At 40.3% G+C, this 23,386-nt stretch overlaps 1 protein-coding gene across 12 annotated transcripts in view; it reads right to left on the bottom strand.

Moving 5' to 3' along the window:
* The window catches only part of AMBRA1 (autophagy and beclin 1 regulator 1), a 168,570-nt gene that overhangs the window by 33,496 nt on the left and 111,688 nt on the right, over positions 1-23,386 (bottom strand). For all 12 annotated transcript variants that reach the window (XM_058527045.1, XM_058527033.1, XM_058527040.1 and 9 more), the window contains one exon: positions 8,243-8,353. In XM_058527045.1, the coding sequence (XP_058383028.1) occupies positions 8,243-8,353 (111 nt within the window). The remainder of the gene's footprint in view (positions 1-8,242; positions 8,354-23,386) is intronic.

Genomic DNA, 23,386 nt, shown 5'->3' with positions numbered 1-23,386 from the left:
CCCAATTTCACAACTGCTCCCAGTGACTGCAGTGAGCTCAGAGACAGAAACGCAAATGACAAATGAAAAGAGAATGCTGAAAACCACAACAGAGCTTCTCCAGCAGCATGATCAGTTCCGGAAACAGTGTGGCTAGTGATCTAGGGTTTCACTTCTCCTCTAATGAAGGGGATGTGGTAGGCACAGAGTGATGTGGTAGCTTCATTTCAGCGAGCACTGGGTGGTATGTTTACAATTTCATTTTTATTTCAAAGCTCCAATTAGCAACTTACATGTGCTGCTCGTTGTCTTAATTTCCCACATGGAAATGGAAATGTTCAGTTACAATGGTGAGTGGTCACTGTTTCAATTCACTTGTGCAGCTTCTCATAAGGTGGAAATTTTGATGAGTTAACTTACGCAGGAAGAGATTTCTTAGATCTCTGTTACTTGTTTTCTTGGGCCATAGGAAAGTAATGCACTAATGACAAGGACAACTCATCCTCTTCGGACTCAACAATAATATAAGCAGGTAGAGAAAAAGGTGAAGTGAAATATAGCCTAAGACACTAGCAACCCACACACCACTAGAAATCTTTGTTCTGCTCCCTGCCTTGTCTTACCACAGTGGCCCTCAAGCGTTAGCATGCATCAGAGTCACGTGCAGGGCTTACTAAAACACAGAATGCTGGGGTGAAGCCTGATAATTTGCAATTCTAACAAGTTCTCACGTGTCTTTGATGCTGCTGGTCTGGGACCACACTTGAAAACTGCTGCCTTACCAAACAGTCCTTGATCCCTGAGCGGCAGCTGCAGCAACCTGCCCTACACTTAAGGCCAAAACACCTGTGGGGAAGGATGATGGGGCAGTTAGCTGGGCAGCTGAGCATGGAAATAAAGGCTAGGAAAGGATTTTTCAAATCACAACTGCTTAAGAGCTTCAGTGGGCAGCTCCAGGGGGAGAAAAAACGATGCAGAAGACAGCAGGAAGCCATGTTCCAGACTCTGCAATGTAATCTCCTCCTAATTACAAATGATTTCCAAGTGAAAATGCCCTAGCAGGGAATGGGAGGGGTTAGAAATACTGATGCCTGGAGGAGCAGATGGCTGTGCCTTCCTATCAGCTCCATAAATTATAAACAAACACCTTGTACAAAGATCGATTTGTAGCCTGTTGCTGGCCGGCCAGATGAGGCCATGGGAGCAATTAGCAGTTACAGTGCTTTGCAAATGCATTAGATACCAATTTGGAAAACCCAAAGGGGTTTAAATCAGCAGGAAATTTTCCTTTTGGCTATCTCTGAGCCCCTCCACTTGCAGAATAAGACCTCCTGCACAGAGCTCCAGATGACACTCTAAGCACTCCCCAAAGGCACCAGTCACCACATCCCCTGTGGTGCAGTCTGCCCCACACCACTCAGCCCCTGGGCTTCTTAAGGCCTGTTCTGGCAGGGCACCCTAGTGACCAATGCTATTCACCCAGTAAGAGCTTACTCTTACAAACCACAGCGAATCTAATGAGCTACTTTTTTCATGGAAGCAATTTCAAAATTATCCATGTATATAAGGCCTTATTCACAAACTTCTAAACTCTTTACAGAGAGTTAATTCATTAATCCTGCATCCCAACTGAGAGAAACAAGGAGCAAGTATCTTTAGCCTTACTCCAGAAAAGAATTAAATGCAATTCAGATACGTCAGATGACCAGCAACATATCGGCTGCTGAACGCATGAGTAAAACTCAGGACCAGTGGCTCCAAGGCATGGGCAGTGCCAAAGCCAAAGGTACCCACCTCACTGGGAAGTAGGTGACATTCAGAAATGAATCCTAGAGGAAAACAGATTCGCAACGTACTCTGCTGACGGCTGAATCTATCAGGAGTGAAGATCAGAACTGTAACTAGACTTTATTCAGACCAACCAGGAAATACAGTTAGTTAAGAGCTAATGACAGGGCCCTCAGGCAAAAGTGACTGTCATTCTAGAGGCTAATACCATGGAAAGGAACATATAGCTATCATCAGACATATTAGCCCTAAACTCCTAGAATGCAAGTTTTTGCCAAGACCAAAATGCTAAGAAAAATAGGGCACTTTCACAAAGCAGGATTCTAACCACACATGATTTAAAGGCGAGCCAAACTAAATGAGTTAATCTGGTTGCACATGATGCTCTTTGATCAGCTCAGGTTTTACAAGAGCCATGATCAAAAGATGTAAGAAGGAACACAGAAGGAGAATGATAGGAAGTTGTAGTCAGAACGAGTTGAGGCTTATACAAAAAATGTTAAGGACAACCAAAAGGGTCTTCTAAGCTATGCTAGCAGCATATCCGATGCCTCTATTCTTCTGAATATTTTGTTTTTCTATCAAGGAAAATGATCTCCAACTGGGTAGAAACAACATGCTTAAGGATCAGAAGCCCATTACAGATGAGGCAACAGGTTAAATGAGAGCAACATCTTGTTTAAATGAACATTACTCTCCAGAGATGGAAAATATGTATCTCAGAGTACTAAAAACAGGGGGAGGTGTGACTTCAGTTATGGCCATACTCTCAAAGAACCATGGTGCAATTTCCAAGAAAAGACATGATAAAAACAACTAACACTTATTGACCATTTACTATATATCGTAAGTGCCAGGTACTGTTCAGAGTGCTTGATATGTATTAATTAAATTCTCATAACAATCCTATGAGATTTGCAGTATTATAATCCTCATTTTATAGACAAAGGAAACTAAGGTGTAGAGAGATTAAGTGACCAAGCTCACACCGCTAGAAGGTGGCTGAGAGCAGGGATTTGAAACTGGACAGTACAGCTCAAAAGTTCATGTGCTTAACCATCATAGTAGAGTTGACAGAGAAAGTTATCAAAGAACTACCTCTCCCTATGATTGTGAAAAAAAGAGAAGAAAAGCATCAGGCCCAGACCTTTAAAGTATAAAAAGTATAAGTAATTCCAATACTATTTAAACTGTTGCCGACAATGGAAAAAACTCTAATTATAAGCAAGCTACATGGAAGGAATTTAACACTAAAGACTATACTATGAACCAGGTGGGGTTTATTCAAGGAATGTAAGGATGGGTTTAATATTACAGAATCCATTAACATAATGATGATATTATTAGATCAAAGGAGAGAAAAAAACATGATTATCTTCATAGATGCTGAAAGGGCATGACTAAATTCAATATCCATTCTTGATAAAAACTCTCAATAAAATAGGAATAGATGACTTCCTTAAAATGACAAACGAGTTCTAGTTTAACCCAAAAGCCAGCAATCTGCTTACTGGGAAAAAGCTAGAAGTTTTCCCACTAGGGTGGAACAATATGAGGATGCCTGCTATTACTTAACATTGTTCTGATGGTAGCAGCGAGTGCATTTAGACAAGAGAAAGAAATCACAGGTCTAAAACTTGGAATGGAGGAGGTAAAATTACCACAATTTACAGATAATATACCTAGAAAACGCATGAGATTTAACTAACAACTATAATTAGTAAACAAATTCAGTAAGATAGTAAGATTTAAAAAATAAGCTTACGAGCCAGCCCTGACGGCCTAGTGGTTCAAGTTCGGCATGCTCTGCTTCAGCGGCCCAGGTTTGGTTCCTGGGAACGGAACCACACCACTCGTCTTGCAATAGCCATGCTGTGGCCGTTGCTCACATAAAAGAACTAGAAGGACTTACAACTAGAACATACAACTATGTACTGGGGCTTTGGGGAGAAATAAAAAAAAGAGACAGGAAGATTGGCAACAGTTGTTAGCTCAGGGCGAATCTTTCCCAGCAAAAAAAAAAAAAGAAAGCTCTCTAGCCACCTTTAAAAAAAAAAAAAGCTTATAACAATAAACTTAAGAACTGTTATAGGATCTATATGACGAAAACTTTAAAACATTCCTAAGAACACAAGAGAGACTTGGAGAAATTGAAGATCATACCATGTTCTTACATAAGAAGATATCATAAAGATACTGAATCTCCTTAAGTTAATTTATAAATTTAATGCAACTGCAATAATTAGACTAACAGGATTTTTTCAGGAGGGTGAAGGGAAGAAGCAAGGTAGTTTTATTTATTTATTTTTTGGTTATAATTTTATTTATTTATTTATTTTTCCCCCAAAGCCCCAGTAGATAGTTGTATGTCATAGCTGCACATCCTTCTAGTTGCTGTATGTGGGATGCGGCCTCAGCATGGTTGGAGAAGCAGTACGTCCGTGCGTGCCTGGGATCCGAATCCGGGCTGCCAGCGGCGGAGCGCGTGCGCACTTAACCGCTAAGGCATGGGACCAGCCCGAAGCAAGGTAGTTTTAATAGTGCACACAGAAAAATAAAAATGCTTGAGCTGGCAGGGAAATTTGGCTTAAAAAAATAACAAGAAGAGACTAGTCCTACCAGATCCTAAAACATAAAGCCTCAAAACTTAATTCAAACCCATGTGGTACTCTCACATGAATAATCAGAGAGATCACTGGGACAGAACAGATAGTCTAGAAATACATCTATATATACACAGGAAATTGATAATAGGATGAAAGTGACAACCCAAATCAATGGGGACAAACGGATTATTCTACAAATTACTTGGGACAAATGAGTAGCCATATGGGGGAAAGTTGGACCATATTCTGCTTATTTAGGACTAGGTTAAATTTCTAGAGAAACAAAAATTTAAAGGTAAAAAACTTACATATAAAAGCACTAACTGATCTTCCTAATGATGACACAAAACCTAGGAACCATAAAAGGAAAGCTGGGTAATTCTGACTACTTAAAATAAGTTCTATGACAAAAATAACCTTCAGCAAAGTCAAAAGACAAATGACAGCTAGGAAACTTCTATTATAAGTTAATTTCTGATTTATAAAGAGCTCCTGTAGAACTGATAAGGAAAAGACCAGCAACACAATAGAAAAATACGTAAAGCACATGGACTGGTTAAGAAAAGACAACACATGTGGCTAAGGGTGTGAAGAGGCATACAGCCAGTTTGTAAGTCAAGAAATACAAATTTAAAATACCTACATACTATTTTTTACCTATCAGATTTGCAAACATCCAAAAATATGGTAAAACATTCTATAAGCATGAATTTAGGGAAACAGGCACTCTCACAAACTGCAGGCAAGAGTATAAGTTGGCATAACCCCTACAGAGGATGATTTAGCAGAATCTACCGAAATCACAAATGTACATAACTCTTCCTCCCTTCAATTCCATATCTAGGAATTTATCCTATAGATATACTTGCACATGTGCAAAATGACAGACTACAGCACCAGTTTGTGTAGCAAAAAACTGAAAACAACTGAAAAGTCCCTCAGCAGACGACTAGGTTAAAAAACGGAACCTAGAGGGCCGGCCCCGTGGCTTAGCGGTTAAGTGCGCGCGCTCCGCTGCTGGCAGCCTGGGTTCGGATCCCGGGCGCGCACTGACACACCGCTTGTCCGGCCATGCTGAGGCTGCGTCCCACATACAGCAACTAGAAGGATGTGCAGCTATGACATGCAACTATCTACTGGGGCTTTGGGGGAAAAAATAAATAAATAATAATAAAAAAAATTATTAAAAAAACGGAACCTAGAGGGGCCAGCCCGGTGGCACAGTGGTTAAGTTTGCACACTCCACTTCAGCGGCCTGGGGTTTGCGGGTTCGGATCCTGGGCGTGGACCTGTGCACCGCTTATCAGGCCATGCTGTGGCAGGCATCCCACATGCAGAGTAACGGAAGATGGGCACGGACATTAGCCCAGGGCCAGTCTTCCTCAGCAAAGGGAGGAGGATTGGCAACAGATGTTAGCTCAGGGCTAATCTTCCTCACCAAAAAAAAAAAAAAAAAAAAAGACCCTAGGGATTCCATTTGGACAGTGGAATACTAGGTAGTCATTAAAAAGAACAAGTAAACTCTTTATACACCGATATGGCAAAATCACCAAGATACACTGTAAAGAAAGCAACGTGCAGAAAGAAGACTACGTGTAACACACTACCATCTGGGTTAAATAGAAGGTGGAAAAACATACATTTGCATTTGCTTGTATATACATACAATATCCTTGAAAAAGTATACAAGAAACTGCTAACTGTGGTTGCCTCTGGGGATGAATGGTGGGTAGCTGGGAGCAGGGTTGGGAAACCTTTCACTGTATATCCTTTTATATTTTTGAATGGTGAATGTATTTCAGATTATAATAAGAGAAACAAAGTAAACAAGATTAAAAACCCCAAAATAAATGGAAATATGGCAAATAAGATCTAGGCCAGAAATCTAAAGATGAACAAGCAAACTTGGTATTCAATAAGGGAAAAAGATGGATTGCAGTTGATTCCCAGGAGAGTTAAAGAACAGATTATTGAACATGTGGCTTATAAGCACTTAGAAAGAAATAAATGATTGCTACTGAGGTTTCACTAAGATTAGGACATGAAAAATTAACCTCATTTTCATGCTCTGATAAGGATACCAAGACTGGCATATTGGGAAAAGCCACAGACAGAGAATATCTTGATTATTTTAAGGCATCTAACAAACTCTTACAATACCCTGTAGACAAGATAGAAAGATGTGGGCTTCAGATGTGAAAAACCAAGCCTAGGGTGCTAATTTGTGAACCAAAATCAACACAGAAGAGTCCACAGTAACATACCACAAGGTTTGGTGCAATGTCCTGACGGATTCACCATTTTTGCTAGCAAGCAAAGGAAGGCAGAGAAAGCATGCTTATCAAATTAGTAGATGATGTAAGATTGAGAGAAAAAGACTGAATCAAAGTTCAAAAAGATTTTAAGAGGCAGGAACTAGGAATTGCAACTGACACCATTAAGATAAAATTTAACAGAAACACAACCTGCTTTGGCTTCTAAAAGATTCAAACTGCACAAGTAAGTACAGGGGGATAGTGTCTTGATTTATTAACAATTATCAAGGAATTTTAAGTGACTGCAAACTCAACAGTGGCTTCAGAAAAAGCTGCTGAAATCTTAAGCTGAACTAACACTGTCCAGACCACCACTGTACTATGTATTGGACAGCTCTCGTCTCGGTTTTTCTACTCTGTTCTGGCCCCCCCCCAAAGTTAAAAGGGAAAATGAACAGAACTCTCAAGGACTTGGAAACCAGATCAGGAAATTTGGCCTGAAAAGAAAGCTTTAAAGGGAAATGGTAGTTTATCTTCAAATAGCTGGAGAACCGTTACTTAGAAAAGGCATCACTGGGGGCCGGCCCCGTGGCTTAGTGGTTAAGTGCGCGCGCTCCGCTACTGGCGGCCTGGGTTCGGATCCCGGGCGCGCACTGACACGCTGCTTGTCTGGCCATGCTGAGGCTGCGTCCCACATACAGCAACCAGAAGGATGTGCAGCTATGACATACAACTATCTACTGGGGTTTTCGGGAAATAAAGGAGGAGGATTGGCAATAGATGTTAGCTCAGGGCCAGACTTCCTCAGCAAAAAGAGGAGGATTGGCACGGATGTTAGCTCAGGGCTAATCTTCCTCACAAAAAAAAAAAAAAAGGCATCATTGAACTTATTCTATGGAGATTCAGAGGCAGAACTAGGACCAATGGGAGGAAGTGACAACAAGGAAAATTGTGGCTGGGTACAACAAAGAACATTGTAAAACGAATTTAGCAGTAATGGATTAGACCATCTCATCAGACAGTGTGACCTATCATCTGAAGTATTCCAGCAGAGGCTGAACTACCACTTCTCAGGAATATGTGCAAGTCCTTCATTAGACAGAAAGTGAAGTGAGATACCTAAAATGTTATGATTCCAGCTGAACAAATGGGACGTGGGATGGCAGACTTCCCTAGCAGCTGGGCAAATGAACCGTCAGACAGACATGTTGGTAAATCACATATCAACCCTGCCACTCACTTCGTTTACTTCAGATCTGGATTAATAAATGAGTTTAATATCACTACAGTCTGTCTTCAGGGGTCACAAGGTCTATCTCTCAGTTCCACCTAAATTTTTAGGCTTAGGACAGTAAACTACCAGTTGGTAAACTCCTCAGGGCAGAGACATCTTCATTTTGTGTCCACCTTAGCATTGTTCCTAGCACTGCTCGCTGCTCAGTGTGGGTGCTCAATACCTGTTCACTGAACTGTTTAACTGAGAGCTGCAGAAGAGCTGCAGAATTGGCACATGGCAATCAGCTGCTCAAAGGGATGATAAAAAATCCAGTGCTACATGGGTTCTTAGTTCTGGGTCACCCTTCTATCAGTACCCCCAATTCTATCTTGGCTTACCATTACTGATTTCTGGGAGGTCAAACTTAGTGAAATCCCACCACTGGAGCCGGTAGGTAGTATTAGCAATGTTACTGGCCACGGCAGACTGTCCATCACCAATCACTGCCCCTGGTGGGGGAGAAGACAAAGAGAGCACATTATTGTATTTATCTACATGTTTCCACTGCAAACATAAAACAATACTGGGATTAGTAGGAGAGGGGGAAGAGGAGTAACCACAAGTAAGGCTGAAGAAAGCTGACGAGTCCCATCTGTCAAGTCCCTATCTCAAAGAGAAACCAGACATGTTTCTCAAGAACAATTCTACGTGGAAAAATAATCCCATCATCAGCCCCTCCCATTATTACCTAACATTTACTTAGTGCCAACCATGTGGCAGGTACAGTATATATCCTGTCTGGTAGGCTCACAATTTAAAGAGACAGAGGAGTTTTCATTAAAATGTGGGGGGAAACAAGTGAAAAAATGGAAGGACACCATTAACACAGAAAAGCCACACAGAAAAGCATTTCAGTCCATGGATGTCTTTGTAGTAAGCAGTGCTTTTGGGAGAAAGCATCTCCTCTTTTGTGTATGACCTTCTTCCTAATAAGATAGCTCAAAAGGAGGCTTCCTCCAGGGAAGAGGCAGCCAGCATACAGCTGATTGGATAGATATACACAATAAAGAACAAATGAGGTAATATTTGTTAATTTCTTCTGGACTCCTGGCATGTAACACAGCAGAAATTTATGAGCCTAGCTTTTCAGCATTAGAATATTTATATTAAGGCAATATTTTATAACCCCCTCACCCCACCCCGCCCCATGAGAACTTCCTTGAATCCAGATTCATTTGTCATATCTCACAGTTTAACTTTCCCTGAGATACACACTTCTGTATGACATTTTTTCCTTGGTAACCAATTAAATAAAAAATGGATTTTTTTAACAGGGTGACACTTTAATTTGCAGTTGTATTTCATTTACATGAACATGTCATTTCCTCCTCCTCCTTCCGAGATGCATTTCATACACAACCACCCTTCTGATCAGACAGAGCCAAACCCTCTTGGGAGAATAGAACATTCTTATATGCTAGACAACCTAAATGGTATTCTCTGCTGTAAATCGACTCCTACTTTGAGAAACTGAACTTGTTAGAACTTACTAGCCTTGGAACAATGGACAATTTTATACCTAGATTCTTCAGTATCACCATCTTCCTCCTCTACATATCACTGCAAAAGGGTCTTGTCATTTGTATTCTTTTTTCCTTTTAGAAAGCTGCATTTATTGCCCTGCTACTCCTGGTGTTCCCTCTTCTTTTCTCAAAGGGTTAAGAGATTGTTCAGGGAGAAATGTCCTCCATACAAGCCATGAAATACGGAAAAAGTGCTCTTCCTACTCCCAGGTGCTGCAGGCCACTGCATGAGAAGACTCTTTTCAACATTAGTTTATTGATGGTGTCCTTATTTCAATTTGTAAAGAAAGATACAAACAACAGTTCGTTTCCACGATGATGATACTTCTAGATTATGTACTCTCAAAAGGAGTAATATTGCCCCCATGGGGGTGAAAACTGGTTTACGGGGGAAAAAAAATCTTAGTACAATCACAAGTTACCCTCCAAAGTACTGCAGTATATAAACAGATATACAGCATAAGTGTGATACTAAAATTTCATGGGAGGGGGAATGATTAGGAAAAAAATGTCTAAAACAGCACCTTAGGAGGGTAATAATAAAATAAAGGTTGAGAAATACTGTTCTAGATAAACTAATAGCCCCAAAACAACACATTCTTTATTTTATTTTATTTTTTTTGAGGAAGATCAGCCCTGAGCTAACATCTGTGCTAATCCTCCTCTTTTTGCTGAGGAAGACCAGCTCTGAGCCAACATCTATTGCCAATCCTCCTCCTTTTTTTCCCCACAGCCCCAGTAGATAGTTGTATGTCATAGTTGCACATCCTTCTAGTTGCTGTATGTGGGACGCGGCCTCATAGCCTCATGGCCGGAGAAGTGGTGTGTCGGTGCGCGCCCGGGATCCGAACCTGGGCCACCAGTAGCGAAGCGTGCGCACTTAACCGCTAAGCCACGGGGCCCGCCCAACAACACATTCTTTAAAATCTTGCAGATTCAAAGACACAGACCCAAATGGTCATGATTTCCTTAAAGGCCTGAGAAAGAAAGACAGCATTTGGGGGTGCTGTCAATGAGCCCACCGACCTCAAACTCCTATTGAGGGCTCTGTGGCATAACACTCAAATGAGGTAAATATATGCCCTCGCTTTTACCCTTTATAGAAAATTCTATAATAATTACATCTGACTCCGGAACTTTTCTGGAACTTCTGGGTCATGAGGAGGGTATGCTACTTATAGGACTTTTATAACAGGAATTTTCTTGATTCTTCTAGGCCTCCTTGATAATGAAAATCATTTTTTAATTTTAAGGTCTACCACACTTCTCTGGACAGAATTACTCAGTTTTACTCTGACCCAGACTCAACTCCACTGAGCTTATGAATTGTCCCCCTGGCTTGCTTATTTAGATGGTTGGCATCTCCTTTTGACCACTAGTCTCTCTCAAATTACTTTAGTTTCTTATCATTTCCTCCAACTTTTACTAGAAAAGCACATAATTCCAAATGGAAGAAGGTAAACTGATTTTCTCAGCATATGATGAACGAAACACTAGTTGCCAAAAGAGGGTAGAAAACAAATTGAAGAAACAAACCCCATTTTCTAGGAGCTTAAAATCTAGGGGAGAGGATAACTACAAACAGGAAAACAGTTAAGGAAAATACCAGATGCTTTAAGAGTGCTGTGGATCTGCAACTGGGAACACAAATGACTAAGACTCCAACCCACAACTCCAGAAGCATCCTGTACCGTCCATGCCTCGAGAAATGGCTCCTGGAGAACAGCTGTGCAATAAAATAAACATGTGTGGTCGAACTATGTGGAAGAGATTGGGGAGGTGTTCTCTGTCAATGGTGCCAGAGTGCTGAGGAGGAACAGAGGCTGGCACCAGGGAGAGTTGATTTTCAGTGCCATGTAAACAGAGATTAGGGAACTAAAGATGCCAGCAACAGATTAGAGTATTGTCACCAGGTTCTCTTCTGTGAGAACTGTAGGCCAACTGAGCCTGTCTCCCGGAAACATCAGAAGAAAAAGTATCACCCTATTAACAAACCTCAACCATTTAGTAGGCTTCTGGCCACTAAACTGAAGATATAGGAAATGTGCCAGAATGAGTTAATGGACTGAGCTACAAAGTATTTACACAGGAGGCACTCAGCCTCAGAAATCAAATCCTGAGACTGCTGGGGGATTTCTGAGGCCTCAAGGTTTTCTCAGTAATAAGAGAATGGAACAAGCTAGACTCAGGGTTTCTCAACCTCCACTATTGATATTTTGGGCTAGATAATTCTTTATTTAGGGGAGACAGTGGGTCTCGTGCATTGTAAAATGTTGAGCAGCATCCCTAGACTCTACCCCCTAGATGCCAGCAGCACATCACCCCCTCACCCAGTTGGGACAACCAAAAATGTCTTCAGACATTGCCAAATGTTCCCTGGAGATCAAAATCATCCCTGGTTAGGATAGTCCAAGCTAGATAAATAGAACCTACATTTTAATTTTAAGATAGGTGCTCTGAGCACGACTACTGGAATGCTCACTGCTAAAGGCACCAACACGGTTAGTGATACTGATTTTGGAAAGAAACTAATCGAAGGCACAGCATTATACAACGTTCCCTTAGCAAACTTCCAGCTTTCTATCTCTGCCATGGATGACAGTCTGGCTTGAACCGGGACCTCATGGTTTGTTGTTTGTCTTTTTGTTTTTTCCATGGTTTCCGAGAATATAGGCTTCAGAATCAGGATGGACCCAATTTTGACACTTCCTGCTCATACCTACAGTAGAGTGACTTTGTGTTAATTAATCTCTCTGAACCTCAGTTTCCTTATCTATAAAAAGCATATAATAATAATAATAACACTTACAACTTAAGGGTTGTTGGGAAAACTTACTGAAACAATAAATACAAAGTGATGGCAAATAGAGTCTAACAAATGACCGCCATTAAAATTATTTTAATCATTGACTCTAATCTCTGTATGTTTTTCCTCTATAGGTACAGCTCTGTAATCAACAGCTCATAGACAGATGTCCTTTTCTAAGAGACTGGCCCAAATAATGTGCCAGGGCCAAGAGAGAGAAGCACTTAAGTTTAGAATTAAGGTCCAATGTCAAGGCCCTAGAGTCTTTAGTAACTTTCTTTTTCAAAAACAGCCTAAACCAAGACAGACCATATTCTGGGCCACAAAACACTGTAACAAATTTAAAAGAACAGAAATCGTACAAAGTATGCTGTCAGACCACAAGAGAATAAAAGATAACTGGAAAATCCCCAAGTACTAGGAGATTAAGCAACATATTTCTAAATAACACATGGCTCAAAGAAGACATCTCAAGAGAAATTTAAAAATATTTTGAACCAAATGAAAATGAAAATACAACTTATTAAAATTTATGGGCTGCAGTAAAAGCAGTGCTTAGAGGGAAATTTTCCACACTGAATCCATATATTAAAGAAGAAAGATCTAAAATCGATAATTGAAGCTTCCACCTTAGGAAACAAGAAAAAGAAGAGCAACTTAAATCCAGAGTAAGCAGGAGAAAAGAAATAATAAAAATCAGAGCACAAATCAAGGAAATTGAAAACAGGAAATCAATATAGGAAAAAAAAAAAAATCAATGAAACCAAAAGCTGGTTCTTTGAAAATATCAATAAAATTGGAAAACCTCTAGCCAGGCTAACTAAGAAAACAAGAGAGATGACACCAATTATTAATATCAGAAATGAAAAAAGGGCCACCACCACTGATCCCATGGACACTAAAAGGATAATAAAAGACTATTACGAACAACGTAACACCCACAAATTTGATAACCTAAATGAAATGAACCAATTTCTTGAAATTGTCTACACAGTTTACCAAAATTTACCCAAGAAGAAACAGAAAATCTAAATAGGCCTATATCTATTAAGTTGAATCAATCATTAATAATCTCCCAAAACAGAAAGCACCAGGTAGGTTCACTGGTAAATTCTACCAAACATCTAAAGAAGAAATTATACCAGATCTCTACAGAAAACAGAAGTGGAACTATTTCCTAACTCATTCTATGAAGCCAGCATTACCCCAATACCAAAACTAGACAAAGACATTGAAAAAAAGACAATTACAGACTAATATCTCTTATGAACATAGAAGCAAAAATTCTCAACAAAATATAGCAAATCAAATCCAATAACGTATTAAAAAACTTACATACTATGACCAAGTGGGATTTATCCCAGGTATGCAAGGCTGGTTTGACATTTGAAAATCAATAAATATAATCCATCACATCAACAGGATAAAGAAGAAAAATCACATGATCACATCAACAGATGCAAAAAAGGCATTTAACAAAATCCAACACCTATTCATGATAAAAACTATCAGAAAAATTAGGAAGAGAGGGAACTTCCTACACTTGATAAAGAACATCTTAAAAAAACCTATAGCTAACATCATACTTAATGGTGAGAAACTATACATTTTCCCCCTAAGACTGGGAACAAGCAAGGATGTCTCTTCTCACCACTCCTCTTCAACACTGTACTGTAAGTCCTAGCTAATGCAATAAGGCAAGAAAAGTAAATAAGAGGTATGTACATTGAAGAGGAAGAAATAAAACTCTTTGTTTACAGATGACATGACTATCTATGTAGAAGATCCCAAAGAATGAAAAAAAAATTCTCCTGGAACTATTAAGCAATTATATCAAGGTTGCAGGATACAAGGTTAATCCACAAAAAAAAGTCAACTGCTTTCCTATATCCCAGCAATGAACAAATGAATAATTGGAATTGGAATTGGAATTGGAAATAAAAAATACATCAGTTACATTAGCACCAAAAAAATGAAATACTTAGGTATAAATTAACAATATACATACAAGATTTTTATGATGAAAACTACAAAACTCTGATGAAAGCAATCACAAAAGATCCGAATAAATATTAAAGAGATATTCCATGTTCATGGATAGGAAGATTCCATACCGTTACGATGTCAACGCTTCCCAACTGGATCTACAGATTCAATGCAATCCCAATCAAAATCCCAGAACATTACTTTGTGAATAGCTACAAACTGATTTTAAAGTTTATATGGAAAAGTGAAAGATCCAGAATAGCCAACAAAATATGCAAGGAAAGAACAAAGTTGGAGGACCGACACTACCCAACTTCAAGATTTACTATAAAGCTACAGTAATCAAGATAGTGTGGCACTGGTGAAAGAACAGACAAATACATCAATGAAACAATAAATAAACCCATAAAAATAAGTCAACTGACCTTTGACAAAGATTCACAGGCAATTCAAGAGAAAGAATAGTCTTTTCAATAAATGGTGCTGAAACAACTGGACATCCACATGCAAAAAAATGAATCTCGACACAAACCTTACACACTTTTCACAAAAATTAACTCAAACTGGATCACAGACCTAGATGTAAAACACAAAATTATAACACTCCTAGGAGATAATATAAGAGAAAATCTAATTGACCTTGGGTTTAGCAAAGACTTAAGATACAACACTAAAAGCACAATCCATGAAAGAAAAAAATGACAAATTTGACTCCATTAAAATTAAAAACGTCTGTTCTGTGAAAGACACTGTTAAAAGAGAATGAAAACATAAGCAATAGATTGGGAGAAAAATCTTTGCAAAACACTTATCTGATAAAGGACTGGTATCCAAAATATACAAAGAACTCTTAAAACTCAACAATAAGAAAACAATCTGATTAAAAAATGGGCAAAGGATCTGAACAGACACCTCACCAAAGAAGATATACAGATGGCGAATAAGCATATGAAAAGATGATCAACATCATTCCTCATTAGGGAATTGCAATTAAAAAAACAAAGAGAAACCACTACACACTTATCAGAATGGCTAAAATCCAAAACACTGATAACACTAAATGCTGAAGAGGACGTGAAACAACAGAAACTCTCATTCGTTGCTGGTGGGAATGCAAAATGGCACAGTCACTTTGGAAGACAGTTTGGCAGTTTCTTGCAAAACTAAACATACTCTTACCATATGATCCAGCAATCATGCTCTTTGGTATTTACCTAAAGAAGTTGAAAACGTATGTCCACATAAAAACCTACACACAGGTGTTTATAAAAGCTTTATTCATAACTGCCAAAACTTGGAAGCAACCAAGATGTCTTTTAATAGGAAAATGGATAAACAAACTGTGGTACATCCATACAATGAACTATTATTCAGCTCTAAAAAGAAATGAGCTATCAAGCCATGAAAAGTCTTGAAGGAAATTTAAATGCATATTACTAAGTGAAAGAAGCAAAAAGCTACATACTGTATGATTCCAACTACATGTCATTCTGGAAAAGGTGAAACTATGGACACAGAAAAAGATCAGTGGTTGCCAGCCATTCGGGGAAAGGGAGGGATGTACAGATGGAGCACAAGGAAATTTTTTGGGCAGTGAAACTATTTTGTATGATACTATAATGGAGGACACATGTCATCATACATTTGCCCAAACCACAGAACTTAGAACATCGAGTGAACCCTAATGTAAACTATGGACTTGGAGTGATAATGATGTGTCAATGTTGGTTCATGGATTACAACAACTGGTTGTACAACAACTCTGGTTCGGGATTTTTTTTTTTTTTTTTCATTTTTTTTGTGAGGAAGATCAGCCCTGAGCTAACATCCATGCCAATCCTCCTCTTGTTTTGCTGAGGAAGACCGGCCCTGAGCTAACATCTATTGCCAATCCTCTTCCTTTTTTTTTTTTCCCTTTTTCTCCCCAAAGCCCCAGTAGATAGTTGTATGTCATAGTTGCACATCCTTCTAGTTGCTGTATGTGGGACATGGCCTCAGCATGGCCAGACAAGTGGTGCATCGGTGCGCGCCTGGGATCCGAACCTGGGCCACCAGTAGTGGCGCACTTAACCGCTATGCCACGGGGCCGGCCACGGTTCAGGATGTTGATGGTGGGGGAAGCTATGGGTGTGTGTGTGTGTGGTGGGGGGAAGGTATATGGGAACTCGTTGTACTTTCCACTCAATTTTTCTGTAAATCTAAGACTGCTCTAAAAAAAAAGGTCTATTAATTAAAAAAAAAAGAGCCCAAGACTCTCATTGATGTTCTAGGAGACAGTAGAAACAGCAGCTGTCCATAAGGATACTGTTTGTCACACAAGTTCACTTTCTATCATACAACCACAGAGTTCTTCCCCTGGAACCTCAGAGCAAAATAATAAATACAGATTATGCTGATGAGAGACAAAACAAGGGGGAAAAGAAACTTAAATCCAGTGGTCCTGGCCAATTGCTGGAACAACCAATGGCAAAAACCAAGCTGCCAAGTCTCATTCTCTGAGTCAGGTCTTCAATTTGTAGGCCAGAAGCCTTGGGAACGTGTCTAGGGATAAAACCTTAATAGTCATGACAGTCACATGGTAGGTGAGCTCTACTAAGCCTGAGAGCCTGCATGCATCTCTCTGCCTCTGGTTCTCTCAGACTCCTCTCTTCTGCTGCTTGAAAAGGAGAACTAGGAACCTTTTTTCCAAAACAGCGTTTTAGCCTCTCTCCAAGATCTGTTCTAGCAGCAGGGAAATGAAGAGTATGATTCAACAGTACAGTGAAAATATGGAACAATGGGAATCATTAGCAAATCTATCAGTAAAGCTAATTTGGGAGGGTAAAAAAGGGCAAGTTACAAACAAGGAAATGATTAAATTATATTTCAGTCCCATAAAATTGTTTCATTTGAGACTGCCTAATTCAGAACGGCCATCTGACTGTGCTGCTGTTGGGAAGACAGAATAAGAATGGGACTGGGGGTGCAAACACCCATCAGCCTGGAAACACAATTACTATCCTTCTGCTTGGTTGTGATATGAAGCCGAGAACCAGCTTGCTAACTGGTCAGCAGAACTGAGACTAGAAAGCCCAGGGGAGCTCCAACTAAACAACTTAACTTTTCAAAATTCTTCTTAGAAAGCCAGTCACAAAAGACCACATATTGTATGATTCCATTTACATGAAATGTCTAGAATAGGCAAAGCTCTATTACAGAGACAAAAAGTAGATTAGTGGTTCCCTAGGGCTGGAGGCAGGCAGGGAGAAGTGAAGGGTGAAAAAGGAAGTGACTGCTAATGGGTATGGGGTTTTTTAGAAGGTGATAAAAATGTTCTGAAATATAGCAGTGGCAATGGTTGCACAACTCTATGAATGTTACTAAAAACCAATGAATTGTCTACTTTAAATAGGTGAACTATATGATATGTGAATTATATTTCAATAAAGGCTATCACTTAAAAAACACTATTCAATATACATTATGGTTACTTTGTGAAGTAAAAAATGGCAATCCCATTTTTGGTATCCCTTTGCATTTCTTTAATAATTTAGAGCGTCGGTGAACATCTTTTTATTTGTTTATTGGCTCACTGTATTTCTTTCAGTGTGCATTGCCTATCCACATCTTATGTGCATTTTTACATTTGGTTATTTTAAGTTTTTTCTTACAGATTGTCTGAGCCCTTCGTAAATTAATAAATTGATTTCTGTCTACAAAAAATAATTCTTCTTAGAGCAATACAACACAGGATTATTTAGACATAAAAAGCATTCTAGGGGGCTGGCCCAGTGGCAGAGTGGTTAAGTTCGCACGCTCCACTTTAGCGAGCCAGGGTTTGCAGGTTCGGATCCTAGGTGCAGATCTAAGCACCGCATATCAAGCCATGCTGTGGCAGGCATCCCACATATAAAGTAGGGGAAGATGGGCATGGATGTTAGCCCAGGGCCAATCTTCCTCAGCAAAAAGAGGAGGATTGGCAACAGATGTTAGCTCAGGGCTAATCTTCCTCACCAAAAAAAAAAAAAAAAAAAATCTATCCAAGTATATACTGAATGGCATCCTAGGAAAAACACTTATTCTTCTTTCCAGAAAGTTTCATTCAAATGCAGTCTTTAAATTTCTTCTAAGAAGGGGGTATAATTAAGCACTCTGTCACACTCACTTTGTCACCTTATCACCATTTGAAAAATCTCATCTATGATCATAGTCAAATATTCTATAGCCTGGGGACCTGGAAAGAGTCTCTGATGGCAGATAACAAGACTTCCTTCAAGGGTACAAGTATCTCTGAGTTCCCATTTGTGGTTTTGACATTGAGGAAAATGACCGAAGTATATATAGTTTGTTTAAAAATAACAGCTTCTTTGAAACATAATTCACATACCATACAATTCACCTACTTAAAGTATACAAATTCAAGAGTTTTTAGTCTATTCACACAGTTGTGCAACCATCATCAAAATCAATTTTACAAGAACTATCACTACTACCTAATTTCAGGACATTTTCATCATCCCCTTTCCCCCCCAAATACCTTATCCATTAGCAGTCATTCCCCTCCACTCTGGCCCACTCAGTCCCCAGCCCTAGGCAACCACTAATCTATTTTTTGTCTCTATGGTTTTGCCTTTCCTGCACATTTCATACATATGGAATCATACAGTAGATGGCTGTTTGTGTTTGGCTTCTTTCATTTAGCATAACGTTTTTAAAGTTCATCCACGTTGTAGCATGTATCAGTGCTTTACTCCTTTTTATGGCTAAATAATGTTCCACTGTATGTTTATAACTGAACCACAGATTCACATGAGAATAAGATAACAGTTTTTATTTATAGAAAATACACTGCATGGAACCCAGCAATCATAAAAGTGTCTGAGGGAAACAGAATTATTTCCTTTGGAAGGAAAAGGTAGGTTTTCAAAGATCAATTCTGAGTATATTACCTATAGCTGAAACCGAGTCTTCACTTTTCCTGAGGCTAAAATAAAAGATAAGAGGAGTATTAGGGGACATCATTTTCTACAAAAACACAAAAATAAAACCCCATACAGGTATCATGTAGGTGACTATAATTCTGACATAGGAAAATGTTTTGAGTAAGGTGTGTGGTTTGTCTATCAAATTCAGGCTGTTTAATAACTGCTCTAACTGGTAACTTAAACTGATATCAAGATCAATCATGATACAATATAAGTTGAAACATATTTAACATAAATTTAAGAGTAAATATTTTGTAGATACAGATGTCAATAACTATATATGCTCTTAGCAGGACTTGGGCTCCTAAATCAACATAATTTTATTGTCCAATAAACTCCTAAAGGCTCCAAAGCTCCTGCTCCTAAGAATGAGAGCAGCAATAGTCCACATACAAATCATGAAAGGTAGTGTTGAGGTCAAAGGCATTGGATGAGGCCAACAAAACAACACATGATAGTCTGAGAACTCAACAAGGAAATTAGTAAGGCCTGGAATACAGACAGTGTGCAAGGCAGGGAAAAGGGCCAGCTATGAAATAATCTACGTATCAGAGCTTCATCAAAAATTTTCTCAAAACAATTCAAACCAGAATTATGTGGCCACAGCAGAGTAAGCATTATAACATGCCAAGAGGAGGAAGAGAAATGAATCTGACGTTCATTAGGGCCAGAGCAGCGGATAGAGCCTTCCTATCCAGGGTAAGTAGCACAAAGAATCTGGTATCAACTTTTAAAAAAATTGTGGTAAAAAGAACATAACATAAAATTTATCATCTTAACCATTTTTAAGTGTACAGTTCAGTGGTGTTAAGTATAGTCACACTGTTGTGAAACAGATCTCCAGAACTTTTTTATCTTGCAAACCTGAAACTCTATATTCATTAAACAACTCCTCTTTTTCCCCCTCCCCCAAGCTCCTGGTAACCACAAATCTACTTTCTGTTTCTATAAATTTGACTTTTTAGATATCTCCTGTAAGTGGAAGCATACGGTATTGGTATTAGTTTTTAACACGCCTTGCAAGAGGAGATGTACAACTACATAGCATGCACACACAGTCATTCACAGACACAGTGTGAAATCAGTCATATTCAAATCCACAGGAAAGTAGTTAGGTCTGATAGGAGAATGTAACCTCTAGCCCTAGCATGACCATTTTCCCTTAAAAAGCCATTGAAAGAGGTCAGACAGAGCATAGAGCTCATGCTATTAGACCTAGTGAGCCTCAGAGAGCCCAAAGGTGGTGAGGCTGCCATAAGACTACTTTGCTTCCTAATTCACGGATCACCAATGATTTAATCACATTGCCTTGAACGTACCAGTGTCATTCAGAGTTCAGCAATGTATTACCAACCTAAAGCACAGGAAGTAAGCTGCTCTTCACTGGGTCCTCACTCCTTCCTCCCATCACATTAAAACCCAGGATTAATCTTGACTGTTGACAGGGTAACTTGTACCTCCTAGCTCTCTGAAGTCAAGCTAAGATACTCCTGTGCGGGTAAATGAAGAAGCTGAGGCCCGTTTTCACCACCAATCTGTAGACCTGCCCTTTTTGATATATATGCCCTAATGAAGCAATTATCTACACTTACACTAATGATGTAATTGGGACAAGTAATTATGAAAGCAGAACATCCATTTTCAAAGAAATGAATATCATTACCTTTCTTCCACCCACAAACATTAAGACAAAAACAAATAAGCTCATAAGAACACGTTACTGAAAAATTATTAGTAACAGCCTTCCAAAAACCACAGCTTTCAGGAGAAATGGAGGAAAAAACCCCAACAACCCCAAAACACAAATAAAAAAACTAGCATCCACTCCCACCAGGCAGGGATTTCCTCAAAGCCTCTACCTCTGACAGAAGACATGCAGGTGGATAAGAGTATTAAGAATTACTTTAGGGGCGAAGTCAAGATGGCGGCGTAGGCAGCCTCTGAACTCACCTTCTCCCACGGACACAGCCAATTTACAACTACTCGTGGAAAAATTACCGGAGACAGAACTGAAAACTGGATAAGAGGAACTCCTGCAACAAAGGACAATCCTAATTGAGGTAGAAACTCCCTTCTGGAGAGGCAAAACGCTGCCTTCACAAGCCGCAGCAGCTCATGGCTGCCCAGGAGCAGCCCAAAGGTAGGCAGCCCTCCCTGGAGGCGTGAGGCCCTGAGCCAGGGAGCGCCCCCGCTGTGGGCATTTTGTGGACCGAGCACAATCGAGACGAGTGGCATAATGTCTGACTTTGCCTGCTACTAAAACATCGGGGAGTACCCCCAGAAAAGCTGGTTCACAAAGAAATTAAAACCGGCTCTTAAAGGGCCCACGTGCAAACTCACCCGTTTCAGAAAGCATCCTAAAATCACCAGAAAGAAAGGTGCACAGTGCTTTGGTGAAAAGAGACTCACCTAACAGGTCCTGAGTGCATCTCAGTGAGAGGTGAGACCTCTCCAGGGACTGGGACATTGGCGGCGGCCATTGTTGTGGCCTGGTGCGGGCATGCTGACACAGAAGCCATTGGAGTTCTCCCTGGGGCCTGCTAGCCCAGGTCTGCCCCACCCGCTAGAGCACCCATTTAATCCAGCTTAGGCAGGGCAGGCAGCCCACCCTAGAGACTGGCCCCACCCAACAACAAGCCCTCAGGCAACTTGCGGGCCTGCATAGATTGGTGACTAGATTCTCTGCAGCCTGGCTACTGAGCCGACTTCAGTGGGGCAGGGCGTGCACAAGGAGTGGGTGGAGAGTGTGGGGCAGTGGTGGAGTGTGTGGGGCTCCCGCCATGGAGAGACCGGGTCCACTTCGGGAGGTCGGGGCACGCACACGGGGCAGGACTGTGTTGACTGTGTGTGTGGACCTGTGGGGGGCAGGGCTTGTCAGCTGCAGAAGACTTGTGCTTCTCAAAGACCCACATAGGGGGTTTGCCCCACCTTCCAAAGCCTGAAACAACTGGGTGCTCCTCTGCCTGAGGCCAGCCCCACCCAGTTGCAATCTTCAGAGAGCTGACAAGAGACCTAAAGGCTGGAGGCTTATAGCAATTGTAAGCCCCTGAGCCTAACAACCTGCCATGCTGGGAGCCTACTCACTTAAAAGAAAATCTCCAACACAAATGTGGTATTAGAACTTGCAGCCAACTGTGCTGGGGCTCCTCACACCTGATAAAGAGACTGAAGGGCCCACAACAACTACAAGCAGCTGAGCATTACAACAGCTAGCCAGGAGCATAACTTGGCCTCCCTGGGCGCATACAGGGAGAGCAAACAGGCCACAACAGAAGGACACACGTAGCCCACATAGGGGTCACCCCTGGAACATTGAGAACTGAGGGAAGCACAATGCAGGACTCCTAAGGCATCACTTACATAAGGTTACCTATCCAAGAGCAGGAGACGTAGCTGACCTATCTAATAGGTAGACACAAGCACAGGGAAAGAGGCAAGATGAGGAGGTAAAGGAATACATTCCAAGTAAGGGAACAGGACAAAACCCCAGAAAAGGAACTAAGTGAAACAGAAATGAGCAACCTACCCAACAGAGAGTTCAAACAAAGAGTGTTAAGGATGCTCACTGATCTAGGGAGAAGAATAGATGAACTCAGTGAGAATGTCAACAAAGAAATGGAAGATATAAAAAAGAACCAGTCAGAAATGAAAAATACAATACTGGAAATGAAAAGTTCACTAGAGGGACTCAAAAGCAGAGTAGAGGATACAGAAGAACGGATCTGCGAGCTGGAGGAAAGACTAGAAGAAATTACCCAAGCTGAACAGGTAAAAGAGAAAACAATTAAAAAGAGTGAGGACAGTATAAGGGACCTCTGGGACAACATCAAAGCACTAACATCTGTGTTATAGGTGTCCCGGAAGGAGAAGAGCGAGACAAAGGGGCAGAGAATCTATTTCAAGAAATAACAGATGAAAACTTCCCTAACCTAAGGAAGGAAACAGACATCCAGGTACAGGAAGCACAGAGAGCCCCAAACAAGATAAACCCAAAGAGGCCCACACCAAGACACATCATAATCAAAATGTCCAGAATTAAAGATAAAGAGAGAATCCTAAAAGCCGCAAGAGAAAGACAAGTTACATACAAAGGAAACCCCATAAGGCTATCAGCTGACTTCTCAGCAGAAACCTTACAGGCTAGAAGAGAGTGGCACGATATATTTAAAGTGCTAAAAGGAAAAAACTTACAGCCAAGAATAC

The sequence above is a fragment of the Diceros bicornis genome, chromosome 31 (genome assembly GCF_020826845.1).
Source record: "Diceros bicornis minor isolate mBicDic1 chromosome 31, mDicBic1.mat.cur, whole genome shotgun sequence".
Lineage (NCBI taxonomy): Eukaryota > Metazoa > Chordata > Mammalia > Perissodactyla > Rhinocerotidae > Diceros > Diceros bicornis.
Note: the sequence above shows the minus strand (reverse complement) of the source record. Positions and strands in the feature narration are given on the sequence as shown.